The following is a 22,332-nucleotide window of genomic DNA, read 5'->3' on the forward strand; positions in this document are numbered from 1 at the left end:
GGCCAGAGCGCCGGGGGGAGGGCGGCGAGCCCGGCCGGGGCCCCGCTGCGCCGCCCCCTCCAGGTGCCGCCCCAAGCACATGCTTGGTGGGCTGGTGCCTGGAGCCGGCCCTGGAAGCTGAGTTAGTACAGCAGAATACTGGGTCCCGCTATGGCTACAGTAAAGGTGGAACAGCTTTCCCATATCGGGTAAGCCCAGGCTGGGGGCGGAGGCTAAAGCCTGTTTTATTTTTATAAATGCCTCCTCTTGCTCTGTGCCCCATATTACTAACTCATTTGCAGGCTTTCCCCCTCTAGTGAGGTTCTGAATTGGTTCCACCATCTCTGAGTACTCCGGTATATAGGTTCTACAGAAATTAAGGAGTCCCAGGACCTTTAGGACTTCCTTAACTGTCGGTGGTTTCTTTAACCCTCGAATTGCTTGCTTTCTGTCTATTGTGAGTGCCTTTTCTCCCTGTGGTATGTTATGCCCTAGGTATAAAACTTGCTGCTGTTGCAATTGGGCTTTCTTCGGGCTTAATTTAAATCCTGCCTCGCGAAGATACATGAACAGTCTGTTTAGGGTTTTTAAATGGTCCTTTTCATTTGAACTGGCAATTAGCAAATCATCTACATACTGCAGTATCACAGTATCCCCTTCCAAAGGCACTTGTGCTATTACTTCTGCCATTGTCCTGTGGAATACGGAGGGAGAATTATGGAACCCCTGAGGTACTCGGGTCCAAGTGTACTGCTGGTCTCCTACTGTAAATGCAAATTTCTCCTGGCTCTCCTTTGCAAGGGGAATACTCCAAAATCCATTAGCTACGTCCAGGACTGAGAATATTAAATGTCCTGGTGTTAGCAAATTAAGAATCGTGACAGGGCTTGCCACAATAGGATGTGCCTTTGGAGTCACCCGGTTAAGGTGGGTGTAGTCTATAATTAACCTCCAGGTCCCGTCTGGCTTCCTGACGGGCCAAATTGGGGAATTAGTTGTGGAGGTGGTTTTTCTAATCACCCCTCTGAATTCCAAATTAGTGACTATATCTTTAACTGCCTCTAAGGCTTCCAGTTTAATTGGGTACTGCCTGTGGGCTTTGTGAGTTGGTCCTTCTACAGATATAGGCTTCATATTTACTAGCCCACAATCTTGTTTATCTGTTGCCCACACTTCAGGGTGAAGGGAACACAGGGTTTCTACTGGACTTCCCCCCACTCTGGTATTATTACTTTATTCCTGGCAATTATGGCTATATTTTGAGATGATCTTTCCTGTTTGGACCCTTTGGCCCATTCAATGCAGCTAGCTCTGAGGTTGATTACTCCCCCAAGCTCCTTTTACAATTACTGCATGTTTTGATTGTATTTTTATTTTTACAGTCACGTGCCAGATGTTCAGGCTTATTGCATGTGAAGCAGGTAGTGGTTCTGACTGCATGAATCGCTACAATTTCCTCGGAGGGTGTGGTTGCTGCTACCTTCCTCTTTTTCTGTTTTTTACTTCTGTGGCTCACTTCATTACTGCTGAGTACGTCTCTCCCACTGAGATGCTTAATGCCAGGCCTGCTTGGTGAGTTGAAGACAGCCCCTCCTTTAGGATTTGAAGGAATACATCATGGTCTCGGGATGTTATATTCTCCAGACCTGAATAAGCTCGGAATGCATTCCATTTCTTTTTAGCATAGGACATGGCAGACTCCCCCTTCTGCTGAACCACAGACTGCAGAGCCCCCCAGTTAGTGGTCTGGGCTCCTAGAACAACAGATAGTGCATTCCTGAATTCTGTTACAGTGCCTGCATCTGGGTTTGGGATTCCTGCTGGTTCTTCAGCCTGATCCCCTCCCGCTGGGTTGGGGTTACGATCTTCAGCCCAGCGCCCTGTCTTCCATTTATTATCTAGTGTGACAGACCCAGAGCAGTGGGGTACAGGACTCTGGTAGAGGGCAAATATACTGGTCACTGGATGAGTAGTTTTCTGTTCCCTGAGTGACCAGAGCAGGGGCTGCACTAGAGTAATCAGGAACCTGCTAGAACCAGTTAAGGCAGGCAGGCTAATTAGAACACCTGGAGCCAATTAAGAAGAAGCTGCTAGAATCAATTAAGGCAGGCTAATCAGGGCACCTGGGTTTTAAAAGGAGCTCACTTCAGTTTGTGGTGGGAGTGTGAGGAGCTGGGAGCAAGAGGCGCAAGGAGCTGAGAGTGAGAGGGAGAGGGTGTGCTGCTGGAGGACTGAGGAGCACAAGCATTATCAGACACCAGGAGGAAGGTCCTGTGGTGAGAATAAGGAAGGTGTTTGGAGGAGGCCATGGGGAAGTAGCCCAGGGAGTTGTAGCTGTCATGCAGCTGTTATTTCCAACTCTGGGCTGGAACCCGGAGTAGAGGGCGGGCCCGGGTTCCCCCCAAACCTCCCAATTGACCTGGACTGTGGGTTCTTCCAGAGGGGAAGGTCTCTGGGCTGTTCCCCAACCCACATGGTGAATCTCTGAGGCAAGAAAATCCGCCAATAAGCGCAGGACCCACGAAGATATAGGAGGAACTTTGTCACACTAGATTCTCCCACACATCCCTGGGGCACTTGCACTTGACCAGGATGTGAACGTCCTTCCTATGGAGGCCATGTATTTCTGTCAGGCCATCCAGCTTGTCCCAGAACTCAGTATTCTTGTTATCACACTTGAGTTCGGGTAAATCAGACAGTAGTTCCTGTTTTTCCTGCGGGTGAAGGGACGGTAAATTTCAGTTGTTTCTGTTCTAAGTCCCCTTACTGGCTCACCCTCCGCATTAACGTTTCTGAACCTCCTTAACTGTGTTTTGATTGGAGCCATACGCTGTACTTGCTCCCCTGGGGCAATTAATGCTTGTGATGCTCCTTTATTATCTCTGTGGGTGCTTTAATTTGGCCTGTCATTCGAAGAAATGTATGGAGGGGGTTCTGATTCCTCCCCTCTGCTTTGTGCTGCTGAGTTTTTCCACAGATAGTTAATCGGCGGAGCGGTGGGCTGGCAAATGCCAGGAGTTTGCTCTCCCCCTCCCAATCTGGAGGTGTGTCCCAGACATGATGATTCTTTTTCTGTGGGATCTTTTCCAATTTCCAGACAGTTACATATTTCAGAACATAGGCTCTTATCTCTCAGAGCCTGGTTTTGAGATCTTAACGTTGCAATTTCTTTCTCCTTTATGTTAAGAATATTCAATAAAACTATTACCGCTTTGTCTGTTTTGTCACTTCTCTGATGATTCCACCAAGTAACCAGATCTGCCTCTGGTCCGGCAGCAGAGTAGTTTGCTTTTTTAGCTGCTGCCTGCCGAGTTTTGACATGTTTATATTCCAAGTACTCTCGAGGACTGATTATTACCTCTCCTTTTGACGCCATGGGTTTTTCGTCACCCCGGCTGCTGACCTTGAAGGGAACTTGCGTCTTCCCCTGCTAAATGCTTGTCAGCCTTTATGAGGAGTTACTTTTCCCCCTTTTTATGGTATGGTTTCAACTCTCCACACCCTTGAATTTCATGAGGACGTCTCCCCACTCTTAATACCGTGCGTGTCTTCAGTTACACACACATGCCGGACTTATTGGTTGGAGACTTTGTGCTATTCGAAAGCATGTACGTCACATGCCTGGGGGGGGGGGGCACTCCCCTAGGACTTGCAATGTTACGTGCAATGAGGAAATGGACCACCAGTTTGCACTGCCTACCGCTTGCGTACCCAGCCAATCCTGGGCTTAACTCACGGCCAATCGCTTGCTGGTGGGTTATCCAAGTCCTCCGTAACACACCCCTTAGTTGTTTAAACAGTACATGATCCTCTTGCACAAGTCTTCCCTCCCAAGTGGTACCCTTATTCAACCCCTCTGCTTGGACTACACGTGTCTAAGGTCCTTCACACAAATTAAAAAGGAAACAAGATGTGTCTGAAAGGGGATGAGAGACTTCTATCCCTGGCCTAATGAGGTGGTAAAGTAAACATACTCACCTCTTTTGGATTTCAGTCTCAGATCCTCAGCCAGTTCACAAACTCGTATCCCTGACGAGCCCCCAAACTGAAGGACATAAATCCACACCGTGTAGAGGTCAAAACATAGGGGTTTATTACACACAGCGCTGGCGAAGTGTCACCTGGCTTATTAGGCTCAGAGACACTGTCAATCAATTGATTACAATAGAATATATAGATTTTCCATGGGCGGGGGAAGGTGACGGGGTAAGCAGTTCCACACCCCGGGATAGATTTTGCAGCAAGACAAGATAGCACATAGCCAATGGTTAAAAGGTTACACAATGTCTCCGCCCATGGTCTCAAGTTAGCAAGTTAACATTTAATTAATACTTTGTTAAAATGTTATTAGTATAAAATATATATGTTGAATTCTGATTTGGGGTCCATAGGAACGGAGCAACTCCTTTGATTGTCCAACAGATACATTCCTAGGGGTTAAAGCAAAGAAACAGTGAAAGCATATGGAAATAGAGATTGTCTCCTTTATGTCTTAAGACAGGGCACTGGTCCCTTGGAAGGGAGGTGGAAGGATGCCATATCATTATAGTGACATGTGCCAATTTTCATAAACTCAAGGTTGGATCTGTGGGAAGACTGTTTTCCCTTGAGGAGAAACACAATAGGAACAGGGATCCTTTGTTCAATTTGAAACATTGGATGAAACATAATTATTCAGTTATTGCCTCAACATCTGGCATTTTTACTGACCAAGCATATCTTAGCAAAAGCAATGTTGTCTTGTTTATTCTGCTTTCTCTTAGCTGATCACTATTAGCTAGGCCTCTGGTCTCTTAACCAAACTCTGGACTTTGGGTCTGGAAAAGAGCTGGCACAATCCATATACCAGGTTGTTATATAAAATGCACATGGATTTTAACCCTTCATTAGGGATGAAAAGAAATGATTTATGGTATATCAAGAAACATACTTTCATTTCTCTAGGCAGATTGCGAAAGATGGTTTGTAATCCTTCCCTGCCCAAGGCCATGAAAGGCAACTCTGCTGGCCTGCCAAGAGATGCTGAAGCATGTGTGTTGATATAAATCGTGTCACAGAACATTTGGTATACACAGTACATTCATATATCAATAACATCATCCAAACAGATGGAGTATACAATTATCATTTTTATGAGTAATGCCTGATGATCAAAACGCAGATTAAACCAACTCTGTGTAGATCTGAAATACCCACTTCTTGCCTGAAAATGACCCAAATTCGCACACAAAAAATATACTTGCTATTTTGTAAAATCTCCCACGTAGTCACCAAATGGCAGGGTGTCGTGAAAGAGACACAGCAAAGCGTCACCCAAACAGCAAATAATGCATTGAATTGGTTACAAATGCTGCTTCCTTTCCCTTTTTTTATTTAATAAAATGAGGTCTGATGCTGAGAGCTACTGAGCATCACCTACAACATACTGATGAGCCCAACCAATTTCTATTGAAGTGAATGGGAATATTGCACTCAGATAATATGGCATAGTCTAAGAACCTAAATAGATCAGAATAGATTAAAGCAAATGGTTTCAACAGACAATCTGAGACCATTCCCATGATCCAGTCCTATCCCTTTAGATTCTGTGATTTCAAATCCAGTAAACTGCAGTGATATGATCTCAATCAAGAATAAAAATATTGGTCTGATCACGCTCCCTTTGAAGTAAATGGGAAAAGTAATAATGATTTCAGTAGGAGCTCAATCAGAACTGTAATAGACCAAAGGGCACAAAATGGGAATGAATTAACCATTTCAGAAAAACAGAACAAAAACAAACTTTTGCCACCATGAACACTTACCCACTTCTAGAGCCAACTTCTAGAATCAACCTTAAACTGAACTTTATGGAAGGATGTGAAATTATCACTTAACCTTTCCAAAACCTAATTTTATTTTCACACACTTCTTTCCTTCTAGGCTTAGATGAGGGTTGGAACTCCAAAAACATTTTTATAAAGACTGTTCCTGAAAAATATCCAGAGGCACACAACCCTGATCGGTACCATTGGCTCACTAAAATGCAAGATACCAGAACCCTGACAGGAAAATCAGTTTTCAAGAGATATCTAGCCAGTTATTGAAGTCTGAATGGATTTGGATAGCATAGCAAAGTTTCCAAGTTTTCAGTTTTCATGATTAAACCCAAACTCCAAGCCTCACTGAAACCATAACTCCAAACCTTGTGACAATTATCCATCACTAATAAAAAGTTATTAAAAGTGATTTAGACAAACACTGCAAAAGCACTATGCAGACAATCTTAATTAAAATCCAGTGGTATTTTGCACTGGCCAAACCCTGAGGTCTCTCCATTCTTTTTACACAGTCTTTATATAACAACTGCATGGTTGTCACCAGAGATTTGAGCCCTGGAACTCCAGAAATAAATCACAAGCCTCTACAGCTTGGTCCTAAAGAACCAAATCCCACAGCTGGCAGCAGCAGCAAACTCACAGCCTCAGTGGATTAGGTACAAAGGGTAAAGAAAACTCATCCTAAGCAGCTGCAGCCCTTGGCAGTTCTAATCCCAGACAAGCTCCCATTTTTGGCCATCATGGTCATCATTGGGGACTGAACTTGGTACCTCCAGCATTAACAGCCTGCTGCACTACAGTTTCAACAAAAGCCCCTCAGCTGGAAGCAGACATATCTGCTCTCTGTGTATCAGACCCATTTGGGGTTGCATAACACACTGAAGAGTAACAAGGCAAACTCCTGCTGAAGTGAATGAGAGTTTGCCTGAGAAAAGACATCAGGATTTGATTCCATTGAAATAACCTTTTCAAATATAAGCTTTGAGATTCAAATTGAAACACAGTGCTACTATCAGGAAAGTGTGCTTGTATTGAGCAGTATACTCTCATATTTACCAAATGTTTACCTGTCATTTCCAGGACTTTGGGAAAAAATACATTCCAGAATCGACACTGGTGGGCACGTAATTTTGTATATATCTTTGAAGCTTCAGTGTTTAATGTTAAGTATTTTTGTTCAGTGGTAGTGAAGATTGGCCATCTGGTTCCATTAATCTGAGTCCCATTTGGAGTTCTAAATGATTAAAGAGAAATATTTCATTTCTCATGGGAAATTACCTGTGCACATCAATAGAATAAAATTATACTATTGACAAGTTATTTTATTTCAGACATCAGTATGTTAGTTTGGAATTATTGGAGCACCTTTTGTACATGATAGAAATAAAACCACCACCCAAAACAGTAAAACTTTAATTTTTTCGTATCACTAAGGTTAATTAACAAAAGTCAAACTAAATATATTCAGATTAGTTTTTGTTTTTTTCTTATCCTAAAGGAAAAATGAAGTTAATAAAACCAACCTACATAAATTGCATATGTTGAACCCAGAAAGTCTGATAGAAGATACAATCTGTTACAGATGACCCCAAAACAGTAAAGTTAGGAGCTTGCATTACATATATTTTAATTTAAATGCTAACGTCTAATTCTAATATGAGTCCATTGGATTGCATTGTTCAGGTAGCTATGAAGGGTCTACAAATAAAGGTTTACATCTGTGTAAATAAAGTGACTGGAGTCCACCGTGGTTAAAGCAAGGTCCAAGAGAAGAAGATAATGTCTTTTGTATTAGAAGAAAAGGCCCTTAACTACAATGTGCTAAATACCCGCACTGTGTTACTGAGCACACTGAATCACAACTCATTATGAAAGCAATGAGAATTAAAGGGTGCTGAGCATCTAGTAGGATGTGATTAGCTTCCAACAGGAACAGGACCATGATTATTATTAGTTGTAGTGGTGGTAAATATTATAATAGGCCCAAGAGATAAACTGAATTTAAGACAGGGATATGGTTTTAGGGCCATAAAGATTTTTATCCATTTTTTTCCAGAGAGGGGTGAGTTTTATTGTGTGGGAACAGATAGGACTTGATGAAAAAGAAGTTGGTTTAAGTTGTAGAAGAGAGGAAGTCTTAAAATCATTTATTGGTGCAGGAGGCCTTTGAGATAGAGTATGATTTATATAAAGACTGGATGATTTGTGACTATTAAATGGCAAGGCTATGGAAGCTTAGACAGGGTGGAAAAAAGGGTAATTAAACATCCTACTTCAGAGCTTAAAGAAGGAAAACACTTTTGCTTTCCTTGCTGGAGACTGCTGCCTAGGAGTCTGAAGTGTCTTCACCTCAGGTAGTTAGTACAATGGTGAAACACTGGACAGTAGCCTTTCCCGTCCTGCTGATGCATTATGTACACAGGACAGTCTCCTGCCTCCACATCAGAAGTCTTTTTCATGGTCTGAGGGCAATTCCAACCACATGCAGCTTCCTGAATAGCTGTTGAGGAGGAGGAGTGGCATTCAACATGGAAAAGTAAATAAGAGGAGTACATGGCTCAGGCCATAAGTGACCTCTTTCAGAGGACAAAAATAAGAAGAGAATCCCAAAGGGTATGGGATTCAGATGGGATCTACTTACCAGTGATGGGGATGGGGTGGTTGGAGGATAAGTAATAATCATATTCAATTATCTAAATATTGCTAGAACATCAGGCCTATTCTCTATATTCTGAATGAACCTAGTTATTGGCCCATCTCTAATGTTTTGCTTTATTTTAAAGCATCGGGTACTAGCCACTGGTGGAGACAGGAAATTAGACTAAAAGATCCATTAATCTGATCTGGCATGGCAATTTCTATGTTCCTAACTTGCTCACTTCTTTACTAATTCCGCTCTTATTAACTTATGGAACCCTTTTAACTGCACATTTATTTGTGGCTTCTGAAAACAATGATTTAAACAGAGCTGACTTGTACTTCAGTTCAAAATCAGAGCACTAATAGTGCTGTCAGTATTCATTTAATAGCCTTTATGCTATAAAATAAATCATGACATTCCAAATTGTAATTTACAGATAATAAGGAGGTTTATGCCTATGAATGCAGATATACTTTACTAAAAATAATTGAAAACATGATCAGATTAATACAGTATATTGCCATACCAGAACATGCTTATTATAACATTCTCTCTACATTGCTAGAGCACTTACCATCTTAACTAGAAATGTACTGTATCTCCCTTCTTACCGAAAACTTCCAGAAATTAAAAAACAGTTCCCAGATACAACAATACAAAGAGACCACAGGATTATAATAATTTTTAAATTTGTAACAATTGTTTAGGTTTGTAATCTATCTGCACACATCACACCTATGTTTCATTCCTTCTTGTTAATAATGTTGCCATGAGCATTGTAACTCCCAATATAATCTGGGAAATTCCATGGTTTATGGAGTTAATACAAATACAAATTAACTGTATTAAGATAATGTTATGATTGCATGGGGAAGAACTCAAGTGCCAAGCAATGACAAAAATGAGGTTGCATGCACAGCCTGAACTCTGCTCCCTTGTGGAAGCAGAGATCCATGTAACTGGTGAGAGCCTGGTCCTGCTGAAAATTTTCTGTGTAGGACTCATCGTGATCCGTGGAAACCTGACTCCAGTTTCAATGGCTGCCTATCTCCAAAGTCTCCTCTTCACCATCTTCCCAAAACTCCCACTCCCTAGTCAACACCAATTCCTGAGAAATTCCAGATGTGTCTTCCCCAGGAAACTCCACAGTTTGCCCACATACTAATGAGCAAAGGAAGGGAGAAACCACTCCTATGCTCATGGGCGGCAGGTGAACCGCAGGCTCTGGGAGACTAGCCCCCAATGCGCACTCCTTCTGCCAGAAACCCCACCCCTTCCAGGTCCCCTGCCGGAGCCCAGAGCCCCCCCACTGCAACCGCTGCCCCCCATCCCAGGCAAGCGCCTCCAGCCCCCCAAGGCCTGGAGTGCTAGGAGACTGGGCAGTGTGGCCCCAGTCCCCCAAGCTCCGGAGCACCTGGAGGCCAGGCAGTGCAGAACAAATCATGCCAGACCAACCTAATTTTTTTTTGGACAGGGTTACTGACTTTTGGCTAGGGGAGAAACTGTAAATGTGATAAATCTTGATTTTAGTAAGGCTTTTGACATGACATTCTCATAAGAAAACTAGAGAAATGTGACCTAGATGAAAATACTATAAGGTGTGTGTAAAACTGGTTTAAAGACCATACTCAAAGAGTAGTTATCAATGGTTTGTTGTCAGTCTAGGGGGGCATATCTAGTGAGCACCTGCAGGGGTCAGTCCTGGGTCTGGTACTATAAAATATTTTAATTAATGGCTTGGATAATGGAATGGAGAATATTCTTATAAAATGTGTGGATGACACCAAGCCGGGAGGGGCTGCCAGCACTTTGGAGTACAGGATAAGAATTCAAAACAACCTTGAGAAATTGGAGAATTGGTTTGAATTCAACAAAATGACATTCAGTAAAGACAAGTGCAAAGTACTATGCTTAGGAATTAAAAATCAAATGCACAACTACAAAATGGGGAATAACTGACTAGTCAGAAAAAGATATGCGGGGGTGTAGTGAATCAGAGGTTGAATATGAGTCAACAATGTGATGCAGTGGCAAAAAAGGCTAAATCATTCTGGGGTGTATTAATTGCAGTATTGTACGTAAGGTATGGTAGGTAATTGTCCCATTCTATTCAACACTGGTGAGGCATAAGCTGGGGTACTGTGTCCAGTTCTGGGCACCACACTTTAAGAAAGATGTGGACTAACTGGAGAGAGTCCAGAGGACAGCATGAAAAATGAGGAAAGGTTTGAAAACCTGACCTATGAGGAAAGGTTAAAAAAACTGAGCATATTCAGTCTTGAGAAGAAGATTGAGGGGAGACTTAGTAACAGTCTTCAAATATGTGTTATAAAGAGGAAGATGATCAATCGTTCTCCATGCCCACTTTAAATAGGACAAGAAGTAATGGCCTTAATCTGCAGCAAGGGAGATTTAGGTTAGATATTAGGAAAAACTTTCTAACAATAAGGACATTTAAGCATGCAATAGGTGGCCAAAGGAGGTTGTGGAATCCCCATCACTAGAGATTTTTAAGAACAGGTTAGACAAACACCTGTCAGGGATGGTCTAGGTGTACATGGTCCTGCCTTAGCCCAGAGGGCTGACTAGATGTCTTCTTGAGGTCCCTTCCAGCCCTAAATTTCTATTATTCTATTTTCCATTACATCTTTTTGTCTAAGAAAATGTTCTGAAACCATGCAGAGCTTCTCCGGGTTCTGACTGTGGCACAGCATCCTGTCATTCATGGACACTTATATGTTTCATGATGATAAGTCCTTAAACATGAGGCAGCCAAACTTATTTCCTGGTCTCCTCAACATTACATTGATGAAAGGGAAACTGTTCTTTAGATTTGATCTCCATTTTGAGTTGCATGACTGGAGCCAAGTAATTCAGGTGTCTCAGCCAACTTAGTAGGATCAGTTTCAGACAAAAATAGAGCCAAAATCTCATCAACATGTTGTGTCCACCTCACACAATGTGTGCAAACATCAGGGCAAAGCTAGATTGTATTAAAGTCACATTCCCATATTTCATATATAGAGTACACATACAGGCCCTATTCTGCCTTTGAACATATACGTGATCCCACTGAAGTCTGTGGGCTTGATTTTAATCTCAGTCTCACTGGACTAATAGCAGAATAGCTATATTGAAGTCACAGGAGCTAGACTAGAATTACATCAGTGTAACTGAGATCAGAATCTGACCCTTTGGACATTATATATCCGTTAATTGGCAGCAAAATTTGCCCCTCAGGGTTCATGCATCATAAAACATGGCAGATTTGGCTTACAGAGGGAACTTTTAGAAAGCTATACAATTTTAACAGGGGTTGTTCATTGATAATTTCTGTATATTCCATGCTCATATGTAGTAGGCCTAGCCAAAAAATAAGAATTCCTTTTTGCAACAAATTCTGAGGTTTCAGAATTGGTTTTCATTCTACTTGGAACCAAACAGGACATCTTTCAGAATTTTTGGAGAGGAAGAACTAATAGCCAATACTCCATGGTTAGGCCATTGCATGGGATGTGGGAGGTCAAGGTTTAAGTACCTGCTCTTCCTGATTCAGGGCAGGGACTTGAACCAAAATCTCCCACATCCCAAGGAAGAGCTCTAACCACACTCTCTCTGTGATTTTGACCAAAAATTCCATCCTGGATTTGAGAAACCTTCCCAATGAAAGTTTCATCAAAACAGCCATGTTTCTGCAAAAAGTTTCAGTTTTGATGAATCAGCATTAAAAAAAAAAGTTTTGGCAAAAATTCCCAACTGGTTTTAATATTAGCAACTTCTTTAGTAGAACAAAATTAACGTAGTTAATATGGAAATTGTGACATCCTTGCACACAGAGCTTTATTAATCATAAGAAATATATTTCCATTACCTTATTTTTCTCAATAATATGACTGATACTATTTGAAAACACAATATAAGTATTCATTACATTTTTATTAATATCTCCTCAGCATTACTTTTATGGATGATTTATCAATCTCACATCGAATTAGACACAGCTTAATCTAAAATGTGATGAACACAGTATGGTCATCATTTTGCAACAACTCATTTCATTTTTTTTACTAGCATTCAAGTAATGAATTCTCCAAGACCTGTAAATTAGTGCACTTAATTTCAGTGAAAGAGCTTCAGTTGGCTTTCTGCTTTGTCCTTTTACCATTCCCCAACACAAATATCCTGTTGGATGCTGAAATGCTCCAGAAGAAAGTTTTTTATGCTCAATTTTACAAATTTCCTAGGGGAAGATACAGCTGAAAATGACTTAGAAGTGTTTAGTTATCCTTTAGCTTAAGAACATAAGAACAGCCATTCTGGGTCAGACCAATGGTCCATCTAGCCCAGTATCCTGTCTTTTGACAGTGGCCAATGCTAGGTGCCCCAAAGGGAATGAACAGAACAGGTAATCAAGTTATCTACCCCTGTGGCCCATTGCCAGCTTCTGGCAAACAGAGGCTAGGGACTCTTCAGAGCATGGTTTTGCATCCCTGCCCATCCTGGCTAATAGCCATTGATGGACCTCTCCTCCATGAACTTATCTAGTTCTTTTTTGAACCCTGTTACAGTCTTGGCCTTCACAACATCCTCTTGCAAAGGGTTCCACAGGTTAACTGTGTATTGCATGAATAAATGCTTCCTTTTGTTTGTTTTAAACTTGATGCCTATTAATTTCATTTGGTGACTCCTAGTTCTTGTGTTATGAGAAGGAGTAAATAACACTTCATTATTTACTTTTCTCCACACCAGTCATGATTTTATAGACCTCTATCATATCCTCCCCTTAGTCGTCTCTTTTCCAAGCTGGGAAGTCCCAGTCTTATTAATCTCTCCTCATATGGAAGCAGCACTGGTAGTAGCACGTAGTAAAATAGATTTCCATAGCTTATACACACAGCTGTTTGGATTTGTGCATGTGTTTACGTGTGTATGTAATAAAATAGTAAGGAGAAACTTCTCCATTCATATGTTGAACCTGGGCAGAATATACAAGTATTCCTCTTTAATAGGCTCATATGCTGAAACACTGCCCAATTCCTTATCTCTTCATCTGTGCCCTGAATCAGTCACTATCACATTTCTTACCATTCTATGAAACTGGGTGGGTAATTGTTCAAGGCTTCTATGGTGCTATAATAATAATAACAACAACAGTGACCATGGTTCCAATTTGACCCTGATCTTTAAACAGTTTCTTTAAGGGAGGAGGTGAGTGTGAATTTCTTTTTTATTGCTAGTTTTCATGATTTCCTCAACACCAGGCTGTTGTTCAATGGGTCCTATTCTGCTGTGTGGTACCATGACAATGGGAAGCAAGAATGACTTCTGTCTCTCTTACATTCCCTATAGTTGATTTTACAAAGGCTGTAAGAACTATGAAAGTGGCTATGATCTTTAGCAATGTTTGCTCTGTTTAGGTTCAGCATTGAGTAAGGGTTGATAAACAAATGCTGCGCCGCAGGGGCAAGTTGTGGGAAGAAAAATTATTGTATGGCTCTCGAATTAATATAGCTTATTTCCCATCTCAAGTAAGATCCCACTCTCTTCCATCCCACTTTTTCACAACAAGGGACTGCCCTTTAGACAAGATCCAGGTAGGTTGAACAAGAGGATGAGGGATCTTTCACCCCTGCTCAGCCATGAACAAGGGCACAATCTAGCCTATTGATTTCAGTGGGAATATTAATGGAGTAGTGAACTACTCAGTGAGAGTAAAGACAGCAGACTCCAGCTCTTTGGGAATAAACAGGCACAAAGAGCCAGACTTTAACACCTGGTCACTCTGGGGGAGTAGTTCCATTAATTTCAGTGTAGTCAGAGACTACTTAATGAGAGTAAGGGTGGCAGAGTCCTGCAGTTTGAGGAAGGAATTAAGGACCATGGGATTGGGACCCCCAGCAATATTTCTTAACACTCAATTGTAGGCTAATGATTAAGTCATATTGCTGAGAGTTAACCATGCTGAAAGTCGAGCAAACTAGACAAATAAAATATCTTTAATATCTTGACTAGGCTTTTGGGCAAGATGGATGAACAGTACATTTTATGGTCTGGAAGAGATGGTTTTGCTGTTCTCTCTCTCTCTTCATTTGGACAGAAGGGCACTCTTAATTAGCTGGAGAGCTGAAGAGGAGCACCAGGCATGTTTATGCTGTTCCACCCCTTCAAAATGTAACTAGCTGTGTGAGGCACTAGATCATTTCAGAGAGTGGCAGGAAGTGTTTGTTGCATTAGTCAGGCAAATGTATCCAGATGTCTCACATAATTTCTAAAGGCCATGATGCATGATATTTATACCTATTTTCACTTTCTAGTCACAACACAACAACTGCTAGGCTAATAACAATTCTGGGCTGTGGTTTGATTCCCAGAGGGACTACAAACCTGTGACAGCACACATTTGCCTCATGTAAATAGTATAACACTTCCAAGGGTTTTTCTTAGACTGGAGGATGGCGCTGGGAGCTAAACTGATATTTACCTGCCCAATCTTACTGAAAGGAGTTGCAGATTTGGTGTTAAATCTTGGTTCAATCTCCCCAAACCCTGCTGAAACAATTTGTCCTATCTCCTGTTTTCCTCAAACCCAGCTATCAGTTTCACACTATTCCTTGTCAAGTAGGCACTGGGGAGTGCCACAAATTTGATAGCTCAAACCCCCTCAGCTTGAGGAGCAATACTACTCAGTGTCAGAACAAAAAAATAGTTCTGGAAACTCTGCTTCATGGCAGCATAGACAGATGCTGAAGAATACTTCAAAAGCTTGGGAAAATAAACACAAAAATATCCCCAGAAGCTCTAATTATTGTGTAAACTTTTCATTCAAGAAGAGGGGTCTGCAGGAATGTGAAAGGCTTTCACTGCATGAATAAATAGATTACATTTGATGCCAATATCACTACCAATTGGGGCCACCTATGTGTGATTCAGTATAATGAGTTGACTCTCCAGATTTTTTAAATTCAGACAGCTATTCAGCACATTTTCCCAAGTCAACTAATCATTTACCTTCTAATAAAATGATCTGATGGGCTCACTGGGTAAATTCTTTCTACTGTGCCAAAATATTTTATACTAAAATGCCCTCTTCTGTCTCTCTGTTATTTCAGTAACTCTGAGAGAAAAGACAAGATGACAGAAGCATTTTGCTACCCGGTCTATTATCCAAAGTTTGTGAATGTGCCATTTAGAATAACAAGACTGTGGGAAGCACCACTCCTGAATAATAAAATGGTAATGTGACACACTATCACTTCACAAATACATAGACTACCTTTGATGTCAATATCATTACCAACTGGGTCTACCAGTATGTGAGTTGGCATAATGAGTATATTCTCCAGATTTTTAAAATTAACACACTTCTTCAGAATATTCCCCCACATCAGCTAATCAAATGATCTGATGGGCTCCCTGTGAAAATGCATCATGCCTAATATTTTATTCAAAAATGGTCTCTTTGGGGTTTTGATTCTCACAAGGCTAAAATAAAAGACAAGCTAACAGAAGTATTTCAGTATTTTGTCTCTTATCCAAAGATTATGCATGGTGCCATTTGGAATAGTGAGACTATAGTAAGTACCAGTTTGAAAAGTGGTAACTCCATTGGTGGCATTATCACCATGTGGAATATTTAGTGTGGATGGGAAAAAATGCAGTAATATTATTCTTAAAAATCCAGTTCCCTTGCACTCTTTCCCACCTCGGGCACCTTTCAAACAACAAGCCACAGTCTGACCCCAGGTTCCTATAGCACTAGGTACATGTATAATGCAGGTAGTTTTTAAACATATTAATGTACTTGTGTCATCTAATTTAATTTGATCTCTGTAAGAAGGGATTTCTGAAATTTTGCATTGTTCCTTAAATGGAAGATGACACAAAAAACCCAACTCTCTTAGGTCTTGATTCTGCAATCTTTACATTGAGTCTGACTTAGGTGAATATTCACATTGAACTGAGTAGAAAAACCATGTGAGTACATTGTAACTTGAGTAAAGGTTGCAGAATGAGACCCTCAGTTACTTTCTAAGGAAAGTTTGTTTTTTATTGTTGTACTCAGTCTTCTCCCTCTCCCCCTACACACAAAATAGAGTTTGTAATCTAATGACCAGGAAGGGGCTCCATTGCCTATCGTAAGAAAACTGCAGTATAACTGAGAGAGGAATATCAAAAGCAAACATTATTTCTTCTGCTGATCCCTGGAGAAATCTGTGTGATCCAGCTGGCTCTCATTTTTAACTCCCAGAAACTGGAGAAGGACCTGACAGCTAGGGTTTCTATCACTTATATATGCTAAATAAGGCTCAGGATATTCCTTCCAGATTCTTACTTGGTGACAACAGTGATGTGTATAAATGTCTGAAGCCATAAATTATTGTGGTATGCAGTATTCCACAGAAGTAACATTTTGCTGCTTCTGTTTTGGTCTGATTCTGTTCTACTCTACAAAAGACTTAAAAAGTGCAACAAGCCACAAAAGCTGAGATGGTTCTTGTGGATGAATTGCTTGGGCCTCATTTGTCAAGTTTTCTCACACATTAAATGTCCTCAAAACTGGTCTTCAAAATTTTGGGACTGAAACAAATAAATAATGTATAGGGCCTAGGGAAGTCAATGTGTGCTACCAAGTGCAAAACCCCCTTAATGGACAACTAATCATTTAAACAGCTTGAATCTCAGGAGTTATTTTGAATTAAACCAAACTCTGCTCTTTTTTTAGGTTTGTATTGGTTTAGAAAAAGAGTCTTTCCTCCCAATATGCTCCAGGCCCTCCTATTTCCCAGCTGGCAGACCCTTTCTCTTCATGATCTCCTAACACATTTTCATACCTCCCAATCCCTCTGTGCAACCCCTTACCACAGGCCCCTAACTCAGGGTCACTTTGGAGTGTCTTGGATAGGAAAGGCCTAGAACTATGGAGGAGTAAGGAAAACCAAGATTGACATGAATGAATGAAATAATAATAATTACACAAATAGATGGGACATTTGAGGGTGTGTGGGGAGAGACAACTTCAGTTTAGGTCAGCTTCAAATAAACATCTGAACTTTTGGGTATTTATGCAAATTGAATTTCCAAACATTTTGAGGTTCGCTCACCGCTATTTTAACAGACACTGTTATTAACTTTTTACAGACACTGTTACTAATCCATAGTTCACAATTATGCTGAGTGGCTTCAATGTGAAGGGCAGAGAGTCCTGTGGCACCTTTAAGACTAACAGATGTATTGGAGCATAAGCTTTCGTGGGTATTCATCCAAGACCCTCCAAAGTATTCACCCACGAAAGCTTATGCTCCAATACATCTGTTAGTCTTAAAGGTGCCACAGGACTCTGTTGCTTTTTACAGATCCAGACTAACACGGCTACCCCTCTGAATGTGAAGAACAGTTAACATAGGCTGTCTAACACATACAAGAATAATCACATGTGTATCTCAGACTGTACTTGTATCTGCAAGTAAAGAAGCAGACGATTTTTCATCCCATATCGTCTTCCTCTTAACCTAAATGGAGCTGATACAGTATAGACCCGTTTCCGCGTGAATCCACTTAACGCGCGGTAGCGCCATGCCTCCCAGTGCTACATATTTAACATGCGAGACTCGTTAACACGTGGTACAGGAACTTGCTATATAGCGCTACAGATTTGCTCACTAACTCACTGACATAGAAATCGCCAGGAAGTGCAGAGCGGAAACATGTTGTACGTCTTTACCGCCGACGGGGGGGAAGGGGCAGCAACGGACCTTTGCTGCGGCAGGACTTTAACATTGCTGCCCCTTTCCCACCCCCCGTCGGCGTCCCTGCCAGTAGGGACCCTACCAACAGTGCCGCCGACGGGGGAGGCAAAAAGGGCAGGGACATTAAAGCGCTGCTGCGGCAGTGCTTTAAGGACGATCCTTTGCTGTGGCAGCGCTGGGCCACCGACGGGGCGGGAGGGCACAGCAGTGTTAAAGCGCTGCCGCGGCAAAGGACCCTGCAGTGCTTTAAGGTCCCTGCCCCTTTTGCCCCCCCCGACCGCCGATGAGGGGGAGGGCAAAGGGAGCAGCTGCCCCGGGGACGGCTATTTAAAAGGGCCCGGGGCTCTGGATGCCGCTACCGCAGCAGCGGCGTCCGGAGCCCCAGGCCCTTTAAATTGCCACGGGAACCCTGGGCGGCGTGGACCAGGCAGCCTGGAAGGGCTGGCTGGGGTATGCTGACCCTTAGCCCCACTCCTTCCACCCCAAGCCTGGCCCCTTCTGGGGGGCCAGAGCCGCCCCCGTCCTGTACCGGTAAGTGTCCTGAGTTACTTTCACCCCTGTGTAGTAATAATAATCTTTTTATTAGATTACATATTTGAATTTATAGTCTTGCAAAGCGCCATTAACAGATAGGCCTGAAGTATTTGGGACGCTTTGAATATGTATGTAATCCTAGATAATTATACATGTATATATAGATATATTAAGATATTTCAGCATGGCCCGCTTAACCTGCGGTCCATTAACACGTGGTCGTGATGGCTTGACTCCCGACATCCGTGCGTAAACGGGTCTGTACTCTACTGTTGTTTGAGATGGCATTTGAGGCCTGATCCAATTCCCCCAGAAGTCAAGGAGTATCTTAGAGGCTGATCCCAATCAGACTGCCCTTGACTTCAGTGAGTTTTGATCAGGCCCTTAATGTATATAGCTGTATAGAAAACTCTCTTCTTCACTTGTAGATAGAATTTACAGTACTGGCATAACAACTTCTTTGTGGGTCTAGTCTCCACTTGCAGTGTGCATAAACTCTAGTCATGTTTATGAAATGTGCAGCCATCAATGAGCCTTTGTGTTTTGTAGACCTGAAAGCCCTTTCATGTGGTGCCAATGGAAGCTTTCAGGGATTACCTTTCAAACGTACTCTTTACACTCTTGGTTGCCATTAGAAATCAGATTAAACTATAAATCAGGATTACTTTGTAGAGGTCAAAGAGGTCTATATGGGTATCCCCAGTGGGGCTCTGAAGCAGTTTCATAAGGGGAAATCATCTCCACAGGAGAGAAGTGAAAGAGGTATGGGGGATACAATCTTTTACTCATTCTTTCCTAATCTGGCTGAGATGTCATAGTGACCTCACCTCTCCCTGTCATGGTCTGGAAAAAAAATTGACTGGATACTCCGTTCACAACTGAGTAAAATGGTTGACATTGGTTGGTCCCCTGTGGCCTTGTCTATACTAGCATTTTTCTTGACAGTTACCACTTTTGAAGTTCCACCAGTGGTAGGAATAGTGGGAGCGCTAGCATGGCCCACCAGGGACTAAATCAGGGGTCTCAAACTCTATTTACCTTAGGGCCAGTGCCAGTCCTCAAATCCTCCCAGCAGGCCAATGTCACTCATGCCGCCCAGAACCCGCCCCCACAAAAACTCCACCCCCTACCTGCCTAAGGCTCAGGAACGGAGTTTGGGTGGGGGAAGAGTTCTGGGGTAGGAGATTGGGTGCAGAAAAGGTGAGAGGTTGGGCTCTGGAAGGGAGTTTGGGTAGGGGAGGGGGTCTGGTGTGCAGGCTCTGGGATGGAGTTTGGAGTCTGGGGTATGTGTGGGGAGGAGGTGCAGGCTCTGGGAGGGAGTTTGGGAGCTAGGGGGTGTGGGGTTGGGGTGCAGGCTCTGGGAGGGAGTTTGGGAGTGGGAGGGGGTGCGGGATCTGGGAGGGAGTTTGGGGATGGGAGGGGGTGTGTGGGAAAGGAAGGAGGTGCAGGCTCTGGGGGTTTGGGGGTAGGAGGGGGTATGTGGGAAGGGGGTGGGGTGCAGGCTCTGGGAGAGGGTTGGGGGTGCGGTGCTTAACTGGGGCTACAAGGCGGAGCAGGTCGGGGGGCCTCCGCGCACTTCTGCCCCCAGGCACCGCCCCCGCAGCGTCCCATTGGCCTCAGGGAGGGGCTGGCAGCCACTGGAGCGAGCAGGCAGACGCCGTTTAGCTCCGCTGCGCTGCTGGGGCCCCTGAGGGGGGAGCACCCGGGGGTGGCAGGTAGGGCCAAGGGAGAGACCCCGCCCCAAAACTGCTGGAGCCCCACGGGACACATTGGGGATGCTCATGGGCCACAGATGGCCCGCAGGCTGGGAGTTTGAGACCCCTGGTCTAAATGCTGTGTAATCTAGATCAGTGCTTCTCAAGGCCGGTTCGCCGCTCCAGGCCAATGGGGGCTGCGGGAAGCGACGTGGGCCGGGGGGTGTGCTGGCCGCCCTTCCCGCAGCCCCCATTGGCCTGGAGCAGCGAACCGCGGCCAGTGGGAGCCGCGATCGGCCGAACCTGCAGACGCGGCAGGTAAACAAACCTGCCCGGACTGCCAGGGGCTTTCCCTGAACAAGCAGCGGCCCGACTTTGAGAAGCACTGATCTAGACCTACTCTGAACAGGGTTAGATATGCAGGATGACCAGTGGCAGGTTTACCCTAGAGCTTCTACCTTTACTCCCTCAGGAATTTAAATTACATCTTGGCACCATAAAATATATTAGATTTGAAAAGCTGATGGGAAATCTTACCAGAGAAAGCAAGGGGGAGGGGCATGTTTGTGAGGGCTAACAGAGGGAAAGTGACATGAAGTGGCAGTCTCCTTTTCTCACAGTCCAGATGCCATGAGAGCTTAGAGAAGAATGGGTTGTTGTCATCTGTATACATCTTTAGCTTTCTTTGGTAAAGACAGCAGAAATGATATGCTATGAGTCTATTAATTTCTGTATAATCCTTGTAATGTTCTAATGTTTTCTATTATGTTCTGGCCTTGTAGACAATATCATGTTGTATCCACAATAACCTTTGAGGTACTGGGATTCCAGGAAGTTCATCCTTAGGCTGCCAACTTACCAAATCACATCCATCACGGGCAGATTTGTTAGGCTTTGGTAATCAAGACAATGGTCAGAATATTTGAATAGCAGTCTCAGCCCCAAAAGGATCTCTTTGTTTTAAGCTACAGACAGCAGACCTTGGAATTTTGAACTGCTGTAGTGTAACCATAGACAGTCTTCAAATGGTTCAGGCTGTGTCCGAGGGGCAAAACTGAACAACCATGAGGGCTGAAGCATCTGGGAAAAAAGACTGTAAAAGCTTCTAATTTTATGCCTACACTAAAATATAGTTTTCTGTGTGCAATCAACTGTGAGCATGAAATGATTGAATTTAGACATCAAACTTCCAGATTTGTGGGCCAAAAAACAACTGCTCCCACAAATCATGCAGCTAGATTGTTAACTGCTACCATTTTCACCCTTAATTGACTGCACCTGTAGCTGATGGGAACAAAACCACAGGCACAGAATTAGACACCAGATTGAGGCCTCTGTGACAATTTGGCCCTAGATTCATAGCTATCTCTCTATCATTCCTCATTGCCACTTCTCTGACACAGATCACTTTCCATGGAAACCATTCTCTTGTGTTTGTGAGTGAATTGAAATGTGCAGGTTTTTGTTCCTCATATTTCTCATCAGGATTTCAGTTAAAAATGCTAGGATTATCTAGAAAAAATAATAGCTTGCAAAAATTTTGCTCTGCAGTTTCAGTCTCTTATGAACTAAACTCACATGGCATTGTCCAGTCAGAAAAAAATGGAAAGCAGAACATTTTTGAACTTGAGCTGTGTCTATGGCAAAAGACCAGTGCCTATAAAATGAGGATTTTACCCTTGATTAACACTGATTATAGGTAGAAGTTAACACTAAATAGCAACAGAATTTGGATCTTCTCTAAAAATGCTGTTGTAAAAAGATATGGTCTAGTGAAACTAAGTACTAATGTTGGACCCATGCTTTCTGCTCCCTGCTACATCTCCAAAAGTGTATGTGAAAAACTTAAGTGTGCACCATCTTAGACATGCACAGCTCTTAATGTGGTCACAATTTGCACATGCACATAATTTATGCAA

The 22,332-nt window shown here is 42.8% G+C and overlaps 1 protein-coding gene across 2 annotated transcripts in view; it reads right to left on the reverse strand.

Moving 5' to 3' along the window:
- Positions 1–22,332, reverse strand: part of BCHE (butyrylcholinesterase) — a 60,923-nt gene that overhangs the window by 20,207 nt on the left and 18,384 nt on the right. Inside the window, exon 3 of one of the 2 annotated variants that reach the window (XM_024195594.2) lies at positions 6,866–7,032. The exons of the other annotated variant lie outside the window; for it this stretch is intronic. Coding sequence (XP_024051362.2) covers positions 6,866–7,032 — 167 coding nt within the window. The remainder of the gene's footprint in view (positions 1–6,865; positions 7,033–22,332) is intronic. 2 annotated transcript variants of the gene reach the window in all.

Source organism: Terrapene carolina, unplaced genomic scaffold (assembly GCF_002925995.2).
Source record: "Terrapene carolina triunguis isolate 2854851 unplaced genomic scaffold, T_m_triunguis-2.0 Scaffold88, whole genome shotgun sequence".
Classification (NCBI taxonomy): Eukaryota; Metazoa; Chordata; order Testudines; family Emydidae; genus Terrapene; species Terrapene triunguis.